This window comes from Panthera onca, chromosome D1 (genome assembly GCF_046562875.1).
Source record: "Panthera onca isolate mPanOnc1 chromosome D1, mPanOnc1 haplotype 2, whole genome shotgun sequence".
In the NCBI taxonomy this organism is placed as follows: Eukaryota; Metazoa; Chordata; class Mammalia; order Carnivora; family Felidae; genus Panthera; species Panthera onca.
In genome coordinates, this window is record NC_138348.1 from 57,327,276 (window position 1) to 57,347,075 (window position 19,800).

General features: G+C 39.9%; 1 protein-coding gene across 1 annotated transcript in view; it reads left to right on the forward strand.

Moving 5' to 3' along the window:
• Positions 1-19,800, forward strand: part of MRPL48 (mitochondrial ribosomal protein L48) — a 68,297-nt gene that overhangs the window by 38,763 nt on the left and 9,734 nt on the right. The window contains exons 9-10 of the mRNA XM_081790163.1: positions 1,246-1,334; positions 15,554-15,723. Coding sequence (XP_081646289.1) covers positions 1,246-1,334; positions 15,554-15,723 — 259 coding nt within the window. The remainder of the gene's footprint in view (positions 1-1,245; positions 1,335-15,553; positions 15,724-19,800) is intronic.

Sequence of the window (19,800 nt, forward strand, 5' to 3'; positions counted from 1 at the left end):
TTCCATAATGATGCTGCTATAAACAGGATGGATGTATCTCTTTGCATTAGTGTTTTTGTATTTTTTTTTTTTTTTTTTTTTTTTTTTTTGGTAAATACCCAGAAGTGCAATTATTGGATTGTAGGGTAGTTCTATTTTTAGCTTTATGTAAAAATTTTATTTTATTTTATTTTATTTTTGAGAGAGTGTGTGGAGGGGAGAGGCAGAGGGAGAGAGAGGGAGAGAGAGAAAGAGAAAGAGAGAGAGAGAATCTTAAGCAGGCTCTATGCCCAGTGTGGAGCTTGACATGGGGCTCTATCTCACAACTGGGAGATCATGACCTGAGCCAAAATCAAGAGTTGCATGCTTAGCCAACTGAGCCACCCAGGAGCCCCTTATCTTTAACTTTTTTGAGGAACCTCCATACTGTTTTCTATAGTGGCTGCACCAGTTTGCATTCCCACCAACAGCACAAGAGGGTTCCTTTTTCTCCATATCCTTGCAACACTTGTTTCTCGTTTTTTTGATCTTGGCCATTCTGATAGGTTTTGACTTGCATTTCCCTGATGATGAGTGATGTTAAACATCTTTTCATGTGTCAAGCTACAGTTTATTTGTAAACAGGGATAAAAATATTTAGGATTAAAGGGCTTCCCTGAAGGTAGATCCAAGTGGTGCATCTCTGGGCCTACCACAATAAATATGTATATGGAGATCCTGGTTTATGCTTAGTATACATACACACTGTTCTGTATCTTAGGTTTTTGTTTTTGTTGTTATTCACTTGGCAATGTGTGTTGGAAGTTGTTCTATATTACAATTACAAATAAATAGATGGTTTGTAAAACTTTGTGAAAATTTGTGATTGTCCTCTTACCTGGCTATATTTGTCACCCATCTCCTTCTCTGTATGGCCCATATGAGAAACTTTAAAAGGATTATTGCCTGTTGGGGGACAAGAGAAAACAAGAACACTGTGAGAAAGTATTTTGTCCTCCTACCACCAGTGGCTGTAGCAGGAGATAATTTCTCAAGGAAAGATAGGTAGTGGGGATTGGATATAGTCCAGGGCCCAAAAGTTGAGAAAAAAAGGGGTAAACTGAGAGTCAGTCCAGGATTAAGAAGTAGCTCTAGTTCTTTAATCAGTAAGTGGCCTGCTGTCCTCAAATATTCCCAGTCTTGTGGTGGAAAATTTGTCTCTTCGTGTGTGATCTGTCTGCCCTGGAAGAGTTTTGAAACCTGTTTGTCTTATTTTCTGTCTTTTAGGTGGCATTCTGTTGAGCACCAGTCGACACTACAAGACAAAGCCTACCCATGGCATTGGAAGATATAAGCACCTAGTTAAAGCCCAGGAGGTAAAGGGAACAGGGGTCCATTTTAGAAAAGGACAGTGTACAACTTTTGCCAAGAACTAAAGATCAGACACACACTGGTTGGATAATATTGGAGGTAGAAAGGATGGGGGGGTCATCCTTTAGTCGTCTCCAGTTATTTCATTTGGATATTATCTACGGTGGGGCTGTTTCTGCCAGCTCTTGATCTTGTCCATATACCAGGTTATCACAGGGAAACGCAAATGATTTGGCTTCATTACTTGTGGTACTTTAAAAGAGTATCTTCTTAGTACTTATTTCAGTATGGGCCTCACATTAAATGATATGCACTTGACTTGAATGGTTTGTGGCAAGTAGAGGCAGATTACATTTTCAGCCAAATAGTTTTATAGTATTTGCAGATTTAAAATATGTTGATGTTCCTTGAATCCATTATCACAGATAACTGGGAGTTAGTTCCAAGCCTTCTAAGATTATTTAGCCCATTTCTTAGGATTCCCATAGCAACAGGATTGCTTCAGTGGTGGTTAGATTTCTGTGGATGTGCAGAGAATTTTGTTGGTGAGGTGGACACAACACCAGCCTGAAAGTCAGAAGGTCTGGCTTTGAGTCATGATTCTAGCACTTCCTGTAAACAGTGCAGTTAAGAAGGATTTTGCTCTTGGGGCGCCTGGGTGGCGCAGTCGGTTAAGTGTCCGACTTCAGCCAGGTCACGATCTCGCGGTCCGTGAGTTCGAGCCCCGCGTCGGGCTCTGGGCTGATGGCTCGGAGCCTGGAGCCTGTTTCCGATTCTGTGTCTCCCTCTCTCTGCCCCTCCCCCGTTCATGCTCTGTCTATCTCTCTCTGTCCCAAAAATAAATAAAAAACGTTGAAAAAAAAAAATTAAAAAAAAAAAAAAAAAGAAGGATTTTGCTCTTCTACTTGGGGAGACTTCAACATCACTTTTGGTTCTTTGGTTTATTGTAATGCTTCCATGTAACCCTGAACATCTCCCGCTGCCCCTCTTTCTCCTTGGCAGAGGTCCACCACTGTCTTTGGGCCTCAGAAGCCGCTAAACTTGCATGTTCTCCTGAGCGTCATCTTTGTAGTAAGGAATTTCAGAGGAACATTGCCACATCTGGCAGCCTCCCGGCAGGGAGCAACCCAAATAAATTGTTCATTTGTAGTTTGTAGTGGGAAGAGACCTTAATTGGGAACCAGGAAAGTTGCGTTCTAGGCTTGGTTATGCTACTTATTACACCTTCACAACTCCGGATAAGTTAACTTTACCCCTCTGGGCATTGCAGGCCCTGAAATTATACGTAAAATGTTTTCTGTGTGTGATTTTTTTCTGGGAAGAGAGTCCATAGCTTTTATGAGTCTTCATAAAGGCTGAGGAACGGGATTAGAATTATCTTTAAGACTCTTTCAGTTCTGAGGGAAGCCTGGGTGGCACAGTTGGTTAAATGTCCGACTCTTGATCTTGGCTCAGGTCATGATTCACAGTTCGTGGGTTCAAGCCCCGCATCAGGCTCTGCACCATCAGTGCAGAGGCTGCTTGATTCTGTCTCTCTTTCTCTCTGTCCCTCCCCTGCTTGTGCTTGCTCTCTCTCTCAAAATAAATAAATAAACTTTAAAAAATTAAAAAGAGTCTTTTAGTTCTGATATCATGTAACTCTGGTGTCTGAAACAATTGTTGAATGTCTGTTATGTGCTAGGCATTGTTGAGGGTGCCTTGCCTATTCAGACTGGGTTGTAATAAGATTTTATAGGATGAATGAACAAGACCTGGTTCATGCTCAGAGGGCTGATAAACCATTAGAGATAAGACACAGATACTTATGCTCCTAAGCAGAAAGCGACAGGTGCTAAAAGGAAGATAACAAGGTGCTATTAAAATTTAAAAGGAGTGACTTACACCCTCTTTGAGTTGTGACACCTTAAAGTAGTTGTTGGAATTGTTTTATTTTGGGATATCCCTCTTCTAAAAGTCCCACGTAAATTAGTAGGAAATAAAATTCATTTTGTTTGAGCCTGCGTTCTTTGTTTTTTTGTTAATTTCTTGGGATTTTTTTCCTCTAAAAGATAATTTTCTGCATGTGCCATGCTCTGACCTTCTCCCTAGTTTGGTATAAAAGGAAGCTCAATGCCACATTAGTGCCATCTGTCCCTGTCTTTCTCCCTACTCTCTTCTCCCATCTCAGGGATACCATGCTTTAACTGCATTGGACCTCTCGCTTTTCATCCAAATCATCATACCGTTTCAAGGCTGTTCTGTCTACTTGGAAGGTCTTTCCCTTTTCACTTGGTTAATACGTCATCAAACCTTTAAATTCTTGTGGGGAAATGGGGTGAGGAGGAAAACAATGAATCTCCCCTTGTGAGAAACCTTCCTGGGTTCCCTGTACCTGGGCTACTTGTCCTACCATGAGCTGCCAGAATTCCTTGTGCTTCCTCTGTCTTAGGACTTACTGCTTTGTTGTAATGATCTGTTTGATGACCATCTCCCCTTCCAGATGGTGAGCTCTCTAAGGGTAGAGACCATGTCTCGTTTTTCTCTGCACCCTCAGTGTGTAGCAGAGGGCCAGGTATCAAGTAGAGGACAGGAAATATTGATTGAGCTGAACTGAAATGTGGTTATTGGAACTGCCCCGAGGTTTTGTCAATCAAAGCTGGCAAACACAACCCACTATTTGCAAACAGCTGGCTCCAGATGACCTTAGTTGCTTGAAGGGAGTGATGCTCTCTTTGGTTAGTGCTGTAGGCTTTTCTGTGATGTCCTTCATCATCCCTCGGTGTCTAGCCAGATAGTAGCGGTCACTGATGCAATCCCCTTGCTTCCGACACAGGACAGCACATGAAAGCTCTTGTCTGCCAACTTGCAGAGGCTCTGTCCCAGGTCCCTGTCTCTTTTGCCACCCCCCCCCACCCCCCCCGGTGAATTTGACTAGAAAAGCTAGAAGGGATCTTGTGGTCCCCTTTCTTTCCCTAAGCATAGCACCTAGAAAAAACAATAAGCAGCCAAAGTCCCTTCCTTCCCTCTCTAGTATCCAGGCTGGGCCCTCTACTCTCTTGAGCCCCCATCCTTAAGACAAGAGTTAATTCTCATGTACAAAGTGCCCAGATCTTGTCCTATTTCTGCTGGTGTAATCTCACATCCTGTAAGACCCAGCTTGACTGTGGCAGTGAGAGATCACATTCAGAGATAATCTCCAGGCCTAACACTGTGTCTGAATGTATAGATCTCATTATTTCCTCAAGGCCCTGAATCATTCTATTGAATTTAAAAGGCTTTGGATTGTTTGGAATGTTTATTTCTTTCTTTTTTTTTTTTTTTTTTAATTTTTTTTTTTTTTCAACGTTTTTTATTTATTTTTTTTGGGACAGAGAGAGACAGAGCATGAACGGGGGAGGGGCAGAGAGAGAGGGAGACACAGAATCGGAAACAGGCTCCAGGCTCCGGGCCATCAGCCCAGAGCCTGACGCGGGGCTCGAACTCACGGACCGCGAGATCGTGACCTGGCTGAAGTCGGACGCTTAACCGACTGCGCCACCCAGGCGCCCCGGAATGTTTATTTCTATGAAATGAAAATAATGTAGTCCTTCATATTGGTGTAGCACTAGGTGATTTCTCCCAAGACCACAGACTTGCCCTCAGCTGTTATTAATTGGGGTATTAATCCAAGATTCAGAGAACTGCTAAGAGGAAGGTATGGGAGGATGAAATGGAGGCAACATAAATTACTGTCAGTTTGTAATTGTTCTGTGTTCTATTTTCTAGGCCCTGGGGCAAGAGAGTAATATGTATCTTTTGTAATGTAGGCAATTTACTTCCCCTTTCTAGAATGGCCCCTAGGAGTCAAGATGTCTTCTGTCTTGGAAACTGTTTGCACTGTTGACATACAGGAGGTGTCTGTCATTTATGACACCTATTTAGTTTATTGTAACACCCATAGATAGATTAGCTCCCACAGCCACAAGGCTGTGAGGAGACTGTGGCATCGTTCCCAGAAAAATCAGCAAATCAGAATTACTTGATAGTGACAGTCCTAGCTTCCTGGGAACAGAAAGATTGGTTTTGCCAGTGCAGTAACCATAGGGCTAGACTTGGATTTAGGACTGGCTTAGGGAAGAGTTGTTTTAAATTAGCATCTATGTTTTTCCTCAAGTCTGCCTCTTGTAACTCACTGAAAAGTAAAACCATCATTGAGCATCTACTATGTGCCAGGCACTGTGTGAACACAAGAGATGCTTGGGTGAATGGGACACAGTCGCTTCTTACCCAAAGCATACAGCAGGCTAGGAAAGGTAGTGCTCAAAAATGTAACTAACCGTACATGGTAAGTGCTTTACTAGCAGAATGAACTGACAAGAGAACAAAATTAAGGAAGCAATTCTCCCTGAAAGGGTCAGTGAAGGTGTTATGGAAGTCAGCTCTACAGATATTTACTAAATGCCACCTACATCATACACTGAGTATGTAAAGTGAACTGACCCTAGGAATAACCAGCTGCTTGGGATACACTGGGAAACACTGGGGCTATAAAGAACATGATAGAGTTCCCCAGAATTTTTCTGAGTGATTATTAATGATGACCTGACTCTTAGCCTGTGCCATTAGAGTGCCCTGGTCTCTAGCCCACCAGTCTCATTCTGCCTTGCCTGTTCTGCTGAATTACAATAATGTCAGAGTTTTAGAGGGAGTCATATTTGATATGAATAGTAGTAATGATCCCTTTCCATTTTCAAAGTGCTTTCACATCCATTATCTCAGTGCCTCTCAAGCCATGTGCTTTTGGAACGCTAGTGATCCTAGAGCCAAACCTCTCCTCAAGTGTACTAATGGCAATCTTCCGCATTTTAGTTTCCACAATTTAGAACCTAAATTTCAGGTTTTTTCCCCCAGTTTTACTTGATGAAAACAAATATTAACAGAGAAACTCAGATATGTTTTCTTTTTTTTTTTCATATTTTTTGAGATGCAGAGAACTCCATTTATATAATACAACCATATTTTCTGCTAGTAAAGTCATTCTTGTTGTATATGATCCACGTATCTTGACAAACATTTTATGGTGTATCACAAAGACAAACATGGTTTTGTTAGGCCCTTTGCAACCAACAAATTTGAAAACCATGCCATTTGATTCACCAACTATCCTGTGAGATAGGCAGGGTGGAAAAGGAAACTGATTGAAGGGCATTAATGATTTCTCTATGACATATGTCTAGTGAATGACGGAACCCAAACAAGAATTCAGTTCAGTCCAACTCAACATTTAATGTTTCTGGGCTCAAGGAATAGAGAAATGAATGAGATGTAGTAGCTTCTTATAGGAATTGAGATAGTAGTTTTGTTGCCATAATAGAGAGATCCACTTAATCTAGAGGCATAAACAAGATAGAAGCTTACTTCTCTCTCACATAAAAGTATAAGTAGATATTCTAGCTTTTGGCTTTGCCACACTTATCATACTGCTTCTAACCCATAGTCCTGAGATGGCTGCTCCCTCTTCAGCCATCATGTCCACATTCCATCAAGCAGTCTGGAGAAAGGGAAAGTAGTGTACATAAGCTCTTGTCCCATTGGCCGGAAGTGAGTCATATAACCATACCTAGCTATAAGATTGCTTGGGACATGCAATTTTTATTATAAATGGTCATATACCCTGCTAAAATCCAGCAGTTCTGTTATTTTTTTTTTTACTTTGATTTCCTTAATTATTCTTTCATGAATAAAGTTTGCCATCTGCCAACTGTTGTGTTTCAGCAGTTATCTTATTAAAGGAGAAATGGAGAATAGATATTGAGGAAACTGGCAGGCTCTGCACACTTTGCCTAAAGGGAAAGACGGAGGTTAAGAGAAATGTTTTGGAATTAGGCAGACCTGAGTTAAAGATTCAGCTCTGATGCTTACTAGTTGTATGTCCTTAGATACATCATTTAACTTTTCCAAGCCAGAGTTTCCTAGACTTTATGTAGGAATTATACTTCCCAATGTTGTTGTGAGAAATAAATTAAGAAAACTTTAAGTACTTAGCACAGTGTTTGAAACATAGAGCCCATAAGTGGTAATGATGATGGTGATAACATTAGTCTGCCTTTTTACAATCCCATAGCGTTCTATTTTCCTCTCGTAAAACATGCATCTCCTTAAAATTACTTGTTCTGTATATGCCTTTCCTTATAGATTGTAAGTGTTAGTGAGCAGAGACAATGGCTGTCTTATTACCTATCATATCCCTAATGCTAACCATGGTCTTGCTCATCACTAGTCAGTAAATATTTGTTGAATAAATGCAGAGGCATACATGTGATTGGTAGTGGTATATATGGGGGAAGGTTTGCTATGGGAACACATAAGAGTGGTACCTAATTTAACCTGAGGAATCAGGGAGGGCTTCCTGGAAGAACATGAACTCAGTCTTAAAAATAAGCAGGAGTTGCTCACATTAATCATGTGGGGTGAAGAGTCAAAGACTCTGCAAGGAGGGGAAACCTCCTGGGTGAAGGTAGGAAGACACTGAGATGCAATTGGGAAACTTAGGAGTTTTTTAATCATGGGGTCTAAGGTAGGGGATGAGGGACCATAAGACCTGAGAAGTAGGTAGGTCTAAATCAATCCTTTTTAAAAGATACCATTTATTGGAGCACCTGGGTGGCTTAGTTGGTTAGGCGGTTGACTTTGGCTCAGGTTGTGATCTCATGGTTTGTGGGTTTGAGCCCCGCATTGGGCTCTATGCTGACAGCTCGGAGCCTGGAGCCTGTTTCAGGTTCTGTGTCTCCTTCTCTCTCCTTGCCCCTCCCCTATTTGTGCTCTATCTCTCTCTCCCTAAAAATAAATAAACATTAAAAAAAGATACTGTTTATTAAGTAACTACTATATACCCTTAAGTGTGTCTGCTTACTGCCCTTTCAACTGCAACCAGCAGCTTGGGGAGTTAATCAGCATGGTCCAGGAAAGTAGCTTGTGCTGAACTTGCCATGGAGGTGGGCTGCTCTTTATGTTTAAATTGAGATTTGGTCTTTCACGTGTCTCTTCTCTCTCTCTGAACTGTAAATTCCTTGAGGGCTGGGAGTGTGTTTTCTGTTTTGTTGGTGTCTTTGCTGAGAGTGATTGAATTAGTACTGTGCATACAGCAGGTGCTTAATAAGTGTTTCATTCTGTAAAGCATGCCAGTAGGATACCAGGAGCATGATTACCTCCAATTTATAGTATAATAATGCTCTATTGGTATGCATTACTCAACCTTTTTTAAAGATACCATTTATTGAGTAACTGCTGTATACCAGATGCTGTAACTACTATGTACCAGGCTTTAAAAGCATTATTCTATTTTATAATATTATAGTATACTTAACACAATGAGCACTGAGTAATGTGTAGAATTGTTCACCTGAAACTAACATAACACTGTATGTTAACTATATTGGAATTGAAATTTAAAAACTTAATAAAAAAAAAGAAAGTAAAAAAATAAAATAAAAGTGTTATACCATTTTATAACATTTAAATAGTGTATTTTATTCAATCCTCAGATATCCTAGTTATTAAAGACCCTGTCTGAGGACTCTAAGACTCAGAGAGATTAAATAACTTGCCTAATTGGCTAGTAATTTCCAGAGCCAGCATTTGAACCAAGGTGGTCAGAACTATGTGATGTCTATGCTATTTCCATTTCATATAAATTTACTATTTCAAGCGTCACAAGAACTTTAGGTGTTACAGGTAAAGAAACTGACACCTAGAGAGGTCATTCAATGTCATTTAGTGACTAAGCAGACAGGATTTGAGTCCAGATTTTCTTTGGCTTCCATCTAAGTATAGTGTTCTTTATGCAGTACCAGGCTGTGACTTTTTTTGGCCATCCTAGTCAGGGCCAGGCCTTCTGTCTGGCGTATGTCTCTTGAGTATGTCACATTGAGTTATAAACATAGTCACTTGATTTCTGTGCACCTCATAAACTCAGTATGGACTGTTCAGAGTACCATCACCAAATCATTCAGGTCCCCAGGTATAAATTTAAAAAAAATTTTCTTTAACGTTTATTTATTTTTGAGAGACAGAGACAGAGCGCAAGTGGGGAAGGGGCAGAGAGAGAGGGAGACACAGAATCTGAAGCAGGCTCTAGGCTCTGAGCTGTCAGCCCAGAGCACGACTCAGGGCTCGAACCCACGAACCGATGAGATCATGACCTGAGCCAAAGTCGGACCCTTAACCGACTGAGCCACCCAAGTGCCCCCTCAGGTGTAAATTTTTAAATTTTCATCACCAGAATTTTTGGAAGCTAAATTTTGGAAGCTATATTTGCCTTTTCACTTGAGGATTAGGATGGTACTATTCCTTCCCAATTTTCCCACCTGGAAAATGCCACCTATTAGGCAGATATTATCACTTTCACAGAATCTAAAGGAGAGAGCCTGGGCTTGGGGCCACAGACCCAGCTTCCAGCCATGGTTAGACATAAAGTGGTTATCTTTGCCATGTCCTTACTATTGTGACTGTAAACAAGTCATTTCCCCCTTCTGGGTTTCAGCTTTCCCCTTGGTTAAAATTAGGGAGGGAAAGAAAGAGAGACTATATTGTTTCTGAGATCCCTTGCAGTTACAGCAGCCTGTCATTCTAATCTGACTCCTTTCTCTATCTGCCTGTTCCCAGCAAAGCTTCCTAGTAACCTTGGGCAAGTGAGGTACTTTCAGAGGATCTCAGTTTTCTCTCTGTAAAATGGGGATAATAATGTAGACTTTTTTTTTACAAAAATGGTTTAGTAATATATCCCATGGCCTATTTGGAAGGTCATAGTACAATCCTATAGGGATCTAAGAATGGCCACCCTGGGCCATCACACACTGAATACAGGTCAGTCACAGGAATGCAGAAGTTTGATGGTGGATACTAGTAGTCCATTGTCCCTGCTGCCTTTCTCCTATCTTCTCTTTCTTTCCTGCCTGACTCTCCTCCATGTGCAATTAGGGTGGGCTTCCCCAAACACAGCTCATGTACATCCTTTGCACAATATCTTTGTTTTTTTAATTTTTAAAAAATATTTATTTTTGAGAGAGGGAGAGACAGAGTATGAGTGGGGAAGGGGCAGAGAGATGGGGAGACACAGAATCAGAAGCATGCTCTAGGCTCTGAGCTGTCAGCACAGAGCCCGATGTGAGGCTTGAACCCACGAACTGTGAGATCATGACCTGAGCCAAAGTTGGACACTCAACCAACTGAGCCACCCACGCGCCCCTGCACAATATCTTTAATAACTCCCCATGGTGGTCATAAGAGCATAAACTCAGGCAGTAGGGTTAGAAAGGAGGGGATGGATATGAGAAAGATTGTACAGGTAAAATTATAGGAACTGGTGACTGATATTATATGAAGGCAAGGTCTTGCTGGTTATGCTGTGCCCTGGCTCAGAACTGAAATATAATGTCACAGTGGGCTCCTGATAGTGTGGATCGGTCCAGGCATATCTAGGCCAACACAGAAAAGCAAGTGAGATGCCAAGAGGGATACTGGAATCAGCTTTTTTGGTTTTGTTTTGTTCCCCTAAAGTGACACCTTTGAAGAGCCTGGCATTTTCCCTGGTTATAAAAGCTTTCTAAAGGCTTCAGAGAAGCTCCTCCCCTCTCTGCTGGAAAATTTTAGCAGCTCCTCATTGCATTCCTACGTTAGCATTCTTCACAGCTCTGACTGCAATGCTGAATGTCTTGATGAGAAGTCTGGATCATTGCATTTGGCCACGAATGTGGTAGGCTCTGAAAAAGAGAGAGACAAGCTCCTGTTCTTTGATGGTTGGTCTCTAGAGGTTGGCTTCTCACTCATAGCATAGTCTAGGACCCTGGGGTGGCCACGACTGTTAAGAATTTTAGCAATGAGAAATTATAAGAGACTATATACATAATAAAGAAGTGGGGAAGACTCTCATCATAAAGATAGGAAATCCAGAAACTATAAAGGCTATAAAAAGAATTTTAGCAATGCAGAGGCTGCAGTGGAAAAATCCCTGTATTGGGGGTCAGGAGGTCTGGGTTTTAGTACCTAGGATCTGCTTGTCTGGCTGTGTGGCTATGGGGGACATGTTTAATTTCTCTGGGCTTCGTATTCTTCCCCTGCAAAGATGAAGAATTGGGACACAATTGTCTCTAAATGCTGTCCAGTTCTAAAATTCTAAACCTGTGATTCATTGCATGTTTTCTCTTTGCCAGGCCCTGTGCTAGATTGGAATATAAAAGTGAAAATAGCAATAAAAGTTTATATATATTCAGTGTTTAATTATGTGGCACAGATTGTATTAACCACCTTACATAATGTTTTGTTCAGTTTTCAGAACATCCCTGTGAGATCAGGTCTGTCATCAGTATTACTGGTCTTGTGAAAGGATCATTTCTTGGTCTTCCTCCTACTCTCCTAGATTGGGCCTCTGCTGTCTTGGACTGACCCAGGGAGCAGTGATGGGAGAGAATCATTCCAGGTGCTTCGCCAGGAACAGTTCTGCTGTAGCAGCTACTAGGCTGTTGGCTGTTAGATAGGGGTGACTTAAGACATGTAAATAGAGATAGGTTTTTGACCTTTTTCTTCAAAAAACTATTTCTTTTTTTTTAAATGTTTATATTTTTGAGAGAGAGCACATGCCACATGCAAGTGTGCACACCTGTGAGTGGGGGAGGGGCAGAAAGAGAGGGAGGCAGGATCCCAAGTGGGCTCCGTGCTGACAGCAGAGAGGCTGATAATGGGGCTCGAACTTACAAACTGTGAGATCATGACCTGAGCCGAAGTCAGACATTTGACCTACTGAGCCACCCAGGCGCCCCTTAAAAAATCTATTTCTACCAAATAGTAGGACTTATCATAAATGTTCAATAGTTAAGATGTGGTATTGGCTCAAGGACAGACAAATAGCCCAACAGAACAGAATAAAGAGTATAGAAACTGATCCATATATCTGTGGGCACTTAGATGACAAAAGTGACACTACCGTCCAATGGTGCTAAGTCAACTGGACTGGATGACTGTGAAAAAAAATTACTCTTTAAAAAAAATTTTTTTTTAAATATTTATTTTTGAGAGACAGAGAGAGGCATAGCATGAGCAGGGGAGCGGGAGAGAGAGACACACACAGAATCCGAAGCAGGCTCTAGGCTCTGAGCTGTTTGTTAGCACAGAGCCCGACACGGGGCTCGAACTCACGAACTGCAAGACCATGACCTGAGCCGAAGTCGGATGCTCAACTGACTGAGCCACCCAGGCACCCCGAAAAAAATTACTCTTGATGCCTATTTCATACAATACACAAAAATTACTTCAAGATGGATTGTAGATCTAAATGTAAATATTAAAATAATCTACAACTAGAAGATGACATATGAGAATATCTTCACAATATTAAGGTAGAGATTTCTTAAACAGGACACACAAATCACTATAACTGCAAAAGAAAGAATGAGTAAATTGAATTACATAAAAAATAAGAACTTCTACTCATCAAGGTACACTATTAAAATATGAAAGGGAAGCTATAGGGAGGGAGCAGATATTTGCAGTATGTATATTTAACAAAGGATCATATCTAGAATATAGAAAGAATCTACACATCAGTAAGAGAAAGGCAGACAACCTAATCTAAAAAATGGGCAAAATACTTGAATAGGCATGTTACAAAAGAGAGTATCCAAATGGAAAGGTGCTCAGGCTCAATAGACCCAAAAGAACTGCAAGTTAAAACCCTAATTCATTACCATTTAATACCAACCAGGATGGCTAAAGCAAACCAGAAAACTCAACTACACTAAGTTTTGTGTTGGCAAGAATGTAGAGCAGTTAGAACTCTCATTCATCCTGGTGGGAGAAGAAATTGGAAACATCTTTGTAAAACTGAGAGTACTTATTAAAGATGAACATATGCATACTCTATAATTCAATAGTTCAGATTGTAGGTATTCATGATGTACTATTAATTATGGACATATGTTAGAAACAATCCAAATTTCCATCAGCTGTAAAAAGGATAAATTGTTGCATATTCATACAATAGACTACTAGATCAATGAGAAGGAAAGAACTGCTATTTCACCAAATACATGATGAATCTTACAAATATAATGAATGAAAGAAGGCAGACGTAAAAGATAGCATAGCGTATCATTCCATTTACATTAATTTCAAGAACAGGCAAAATCATTCTGTGGTTTTAGAAGTAAGAATAGTGGTCATTTATTTGAGGAGCACGAGCTTTTGGGGTGCTAGTGGTCGTCTATGTGTTATTCAGGATACTGATTATACAGATATTTTCACTTTGTGAAAATTCATTGAGTTGTGTACTTACTTATGCATTGTTTTCAGTATGTGTATTTAAAAATTTTTTTTTAATGTTTTATTCATTTTTTGAGAGAGAGACAGAGAGACAGAGCGCAAGCAGGGGAGGGGCAGAGAGAGAAGGAGACACAGAATCCAAAGCAGGCTCCAGGCTCTGAGCTGTCAGCACAGAGCCCAATGTGGGGCTCGACTCATGAACCGAGAGATCATGACCTGAGCTGAAGCTGGATGCTTAACCAACTAGGCCACCCAGGCACCACTTTAGTATGCGTATTATATTGCAATAAAACTTTTACTAAAAAAATTTTCTTAAAAATATAGTAGAGTTTAAGATTCTAGTTTTGAACTGACAAAAGATTAACTTTATTAAAAATTCAAAAAATATACAAGAGAAATAGCTAAAAAAGTCTCCTTCCCACTCCTATGCCCAAGCTATCCAGTTCCCTCACAGGGAGCCAATGATATTAGTATTTTTGTGCATCCTTCCAGACATATTTTTAATATATGATTAAATACATATGTAATTACACACACACGTGCGTGCACACACACACACACACACACACACACACACACTTTTTTGGTATGCATGGCAATATTCTGAGCATGTTATCCTACAGTTTGCTTTTATCATTTATTTTAAAGACTTTTCCATATAGTACAGAAAGAAATTCCTATTCCTTCTTAAAGCTGCATAATGTATACTATTGTATGAATGTTCCATGATTTATTTAACAAGTCCCCCCCCTCTTGATGAGGATTCAGGTTAGATTATTTCTGGTTGAGAAGATTTCTTGATCCTGATCTATGTTGGGTTAAATATCTATTTTCCCAGGCCTCATTTTAACTTTTTACCACAGCCTGCACAGGTTGATATGTAGTGAAGCAATATGAAATGGTAAAGTAGAAATAATTTGTCTATTTCTTGGGGCGCCTATGTGGTTCAATTGGTTAAGAGTCTGACTTCAGCTCAGGTTATTATCTCATGGTTTGTGGATTCAAGCCCTGCGTTGGGCTCTGTGCTGACAGCTCAGAGCCTGGAGCCTGCTTTGGATTCTGTGTCTCCCTTTCTCTCTGTTCCCGTCCCCAACTCATGCTCTGTCTCCTTCTGTCTCTCAAAAATGAACGAATGTTAAATTTTTTTTTTAATGAAAAAAAAGAAGTAATTTGTCTATTTCTCAATTTTTTAAAGAAAGATTGGGGGCTCCTGGGTGGCTCAGTTGGTTAAGCATCTGACTCTTGGTTTCGGCCCAGGTCATGATCTCGCAGTTCATGAGATCTAGCCCTGCGTAGGGCTCTGAGCTGATGGTGGGGAGCCTGCTTGGGATTCTGTCTCTCTCTCTCTCTCTCTCTGCTCCTCCCTGTGTGCACACACACTCTCTCTCTCAAAATAAATAAACTTAAAAAAAAAAAAGGAAGACTAAATGACTGCAGAAATTGAAAGCTGCAGGGGCCGGAAGAGAACTAATCCTGGGTTTCCTTGCAATTGATTTAAGATTCTAATGAAAGCTAAGGATTCTTTCCTTCAGAAAAATATGCATGCTGGTAAAATTTTGCATATAAATTTTGGGGTTGATAGACCATTTGAAATTCCTCCATGGATTCTAGATTAAGAATCAAAAAACCCACCAATTTGAAAATTGGGAAACTGAGGGCCAGAGATGAGAGATGGGTTTCATATCAAGTTAATTGCAGAAGATAGTCACTTGTATTTGTGTTAAAGGAATGCCAGCAATATTCCCTCTCCTTTTGTTGGCTGATGTCATAGCCCAGACTGGTAAGGGAAGCTACTCTTTCCTTCCCAAAGAAACTTCAGTTTGAAGGTAGGGTAACCTAAGACAAAAATGGTAAATTTATTTGAAAGATTGATTTCTTTGATAACAAGATGGGATGATTAGAATTTTTTGTGTAATACTTTATTTTCTTTCTCCTTTTGTTTTTGGTTCAGCCCAAGAAGAAGAGAGGAAAAGTGGAAGTGAGACCCATTAATTTGGGAACAGATTATGAATATGGGGTTTTAAACATTCACCTGACTGCATACGACATGGCCCTGGCAGAGAGTTATGCCCAATATGTTCACAACCTCTGCAACCATCTATCCATTAAAGTTGAGGAAAGGTATGAAGGATGCCTTTGCATGGGATGTTTTTGGTGTGAGTGGTATGCTCGGCTTTGTCGTTAAATGAGGTTTTGAGGTATAATTTACATTTAGTAAAATTCATCCTTTTAGGTATATAGTTTACCACAATCAGAATATAGAACAGTTCTATTAACCCCCAAATTTCCCCAGTGCCCGGGTGTAGTCAAATCCCAACCAACAATTGATTTGCTGTCCCTGTTGTTTTAATTTCTCCAGAACATCATGTAAATGGAATCATACAGTATGTAGCTTTTTGTGTCTGTCCTCTTTCACTTAGCATAATACGTTTAATATTCATCTATGTTTTTGCAAGTATTTTATTGCTGAGTAGTATTCCATTAAATGCTGGACCTTAATTGGTTTATCCATTCACCAGTTGATGTACATTTTCATTGTTCTCTAGTTTATTGGTAATTATAAATAAAGCTGTCATAAGCATTCTCATGCATATATCTTTTCTCCTGGATAGCTACCTAAACCTGGGATTTGGAGATTGTATGGTGAATGTATGTTTAACTTCATAAGAAACTGACGTCTGTTTTCCAAAGTGGCTGCACCATTTTGTTTTCCCACCAACAATGTATGAGAGTTACAGTAACTCCTTTTCCTGGGCAGCACTTGGTATTGTTATTTTCCTCCCTAAAGATATATCTAATAGATATATAGTGGTATTTCATAGTGAGTGGTCTTAATTTTCATTTCCCTAATAAATAATGATTTTGATGTCTTTTCATGTGCTAATTTGGTGTATATTTGCTTTGATGACTGTTCAGATCTTTTGTCCATTTTTAAAATTGGGTTGTTTGTTTTCTTATAATTAAGTTATGAAAATTCTTTATCTATTTTTGGATACCAGTTCTTTTTCAGTATGCTTTGCAAATATTTTCTTCCTGTCTGTGACTTATCTTGTCATCTTCTTAGCCGAGTCCTTTGGAAGGCAGACTTTTTTCAAGTTTGATGAAGTTCAGTTTATTAATTTTTTTTTAAATTTTTTTTTTTAAGTTTATTTATTTTTGAGACAGAGAGAGACAGAGCATGAACGGGGGAGGGTCAGAGAGAGCGGGAGACACAGAATCTGAAGCAGGCTCCAGGCTCTGAGCCATCAGCCCAGAGCCCGACACGGGGCTCGAACTCACGGACCGCGAGATCGTGACCTGAGCCGAAGTCGGACGCTTAACCGACTGAGCCACCCAGGCGCCCCTATTAATTTTTTTTTTTATTCATGCTTTTGGTGTCCTAAGAAAATATTGTCTAACCCAAGATCACAAAGGTATTCTCCTGTGTTTTCTTCTAAAGGTTCTATATTTTTAAGTTTTACTTTTAGGTCCATGATCCATTTTGAGTTATTTTTGTATATGGTATGAGATATGAATCAAAGTGTTTTTGTTTTGTTTTTTTTTCATGTAAATAACCAGTTGTTCCAGCACCATTTGTTAAAAAGATTTTCTAGCTTTTATCAAATTGTCTTAGCACTTTTTGAAAGTCAGTTAACCATGTATGTGTGGGTATATTTCCGGACTCTCTTCTGTTACAACGATGTATGTATCTATACTTATACCAATACCAGCCTGTCTTGATTACTGTAGCTGGATTACTGAAACTACAACTTTTTTTTTTCAAAATTATTTTGGCTATGCTAGGTCATTTGGTTTTCCTTAAATGTTTTATAATTATAGTTTGTCGATTTCTACGGAAAGGAACCTGATGGGATTTTATTGGGATTGTGTTGAATCTGTAGGTCAATTTGAAGAGAATTGACAACTATTTTGATTCCTCTGATCCTTTAACGAGGTATATCTCCCCATTTATTTAGGCTTTCTTCGCCTGCTCTGGTTTTCATTTACTCTTTGGATTTGTTGGAAAACTGTAGGGGAAGAGAACTAACAATTACTGGCTATCTACTCCAGGCCAGGCACTTTACATATCTTATCTCTCAGGGTTTCGGAAGGTGTGAGATGCCCTGTAGTTTGCTTTAAATAACATTAAATCACATGGTGAGAGATTTCTTCCCTTTTTAACTCTCATTCATCCTAATTATGTCAAGGAGAGATTTTTTAGTGTGGTTCTGGTATGTCCTTAACACCACTCTAGCACCTCCTAATCTTTATAGCAGAGAAAGGACCTCAGACTCAAGAGTCTTTGGCTAGCAATCATGTCTAACTAGAATTTTATACCATTATTTTGTTTCTGTTGTACTTTTTAAAAGTAAGCTCTGGGCTCAGCATGGGACTTGAACTCATGATCCTGAGATTAAGAGTCATGTGTTCTGGGGCACCTGTCATGTGTTCTGTGGTTCAGTTGGTTGAGTGTCTGACTCTTGATTTCAGCTCAGGTCATGATCTCATGGTTCGTGAGTTGGAGCCCCACGTGGGGCTCTGCACTGACAGCATGAAGCCTGCTTGGGATTCTCTCTCTCCCTCTCTCTGCCCTTCCCTCCGCAAAATAAATAAACTTAAAAAAAAAAAAAGTGTCGTATATTCTACGGACTGAGCCAGCCAGGCACCCCCATTGTAATTTTTTTTTTAACTTCTATGGATGGCAGCTGATACTGGTCTTCCATTTACAATAGTGATATAAAGTCAGGCTTACTGAGATATAGTTTAAATTCAGTAAAATTCACCCCTTTAGTGAACAATTTCTGAGTTTTGACAAATGACAGTATGTACTATCATCATCCAGATGTAGGACATTTATATTATCCCAAGAAGTTCCCTCCCACGTTTGTAGTCAGTCCCTCCTCTTAGCCCTAGTCCCTCACAACTAATGATCTGTTTTCTGCCCCTATAGTTTTTTTTAATACTTTAAAAAAAAAAATGTTTACTTGGGGCACCTGGGTGGCTCAGTCGGTTGAGCGTCTGACTTCAGCTCAGGTCACAATCTCGCAGTCCGTGAGTTCGAGCCCTGCGTTGGGCTCTGTGCTGACAGCTCGGAGCCTGGAGCCTTGCTTCGGATTCTGTGTCTCCCTCTCTCTCTGTCCCTCCCCTGTTCATGCTCTGTCTCTCTTTGTCTCAAAAATAAATAAATGTTAAAAAAAATTTTTTTTTAAGTTTACTTATTTTTGAGAGAGAGAGAGAGAGAACAAGTGAGGGAGGGGCAGAGAGAGAGAGAGAGAGAGAGAGGGAGACACAGAATCCAAAGCAGGCTCCAGGCTCTGAACTGTCAGCACAGAGCCAACATAGGACTTTAACCCATGAACTGCAAGATCATGACCCGAGCTGATGTTGGAGGCTTAACCGTCTGAGCCACCCAGGTGCCCCTATAGTTTTTGCCTTTTCCAGAATGTCATATAAATGGGATTATACACTATTTTTCCTTTTGAGTCTGCTTCTTTCACTTAGGATAATGTATTTGAGATTGATCTATGCTGTTGCCCGTATCAGGTAGTTTGTTCCTTTTTGCTGCCAATTAGCATTTCATTGAGTGGATGCTTGTTTGTTTATCCATCCAACAGTTGAAGGACATTTATATTGTTTCCTGTTTTGGGCAGTTATAAATAAAGCCACTATAAACATGTACAGCTTTTTGTGAGAACATGTTTTCATTTCTCTAGGAATTTGATTGCTGGGTCGAATGGTAAGGGCAGTGGATGTTTAAATTTATAAGAAACTGCTAAACTGTTTTCCAAAGTGGCTTTACCATTTTCTTTCACATCAGCAACTTGAATTCCAATTGCTCTACATCTCAAGTCTCTCTTTTATTTTTTTTTTAAGTTTATTTATTTATTGAAAGAGAGAAAAAATGTGAGCAGGGGAGGGGCCGAGGGAGAGGGAGAGAGAGAATCCCAAGTAGGCTCCACGCTCACTGTGGAGCTAAACGCAGGGCTCAATCTTATGACTGTGAGATCATGACCGGAGTGGAAATCAAGAGTTGGATGCTTAACCAACTGAGCCACCCAGGTGCCCCTCAAGTTTATTTTTTAAATAACTTTTTAAGTGAACTGATTTAAAGAAAAATCATTTTGGTGGTTTGCCATTTATTGCCATATTATTTATTTATTTTTTTTTTAAATTTTTTTTTTTTATGTTTATTTATTTTTGAGACAGAGAGAGACAGAG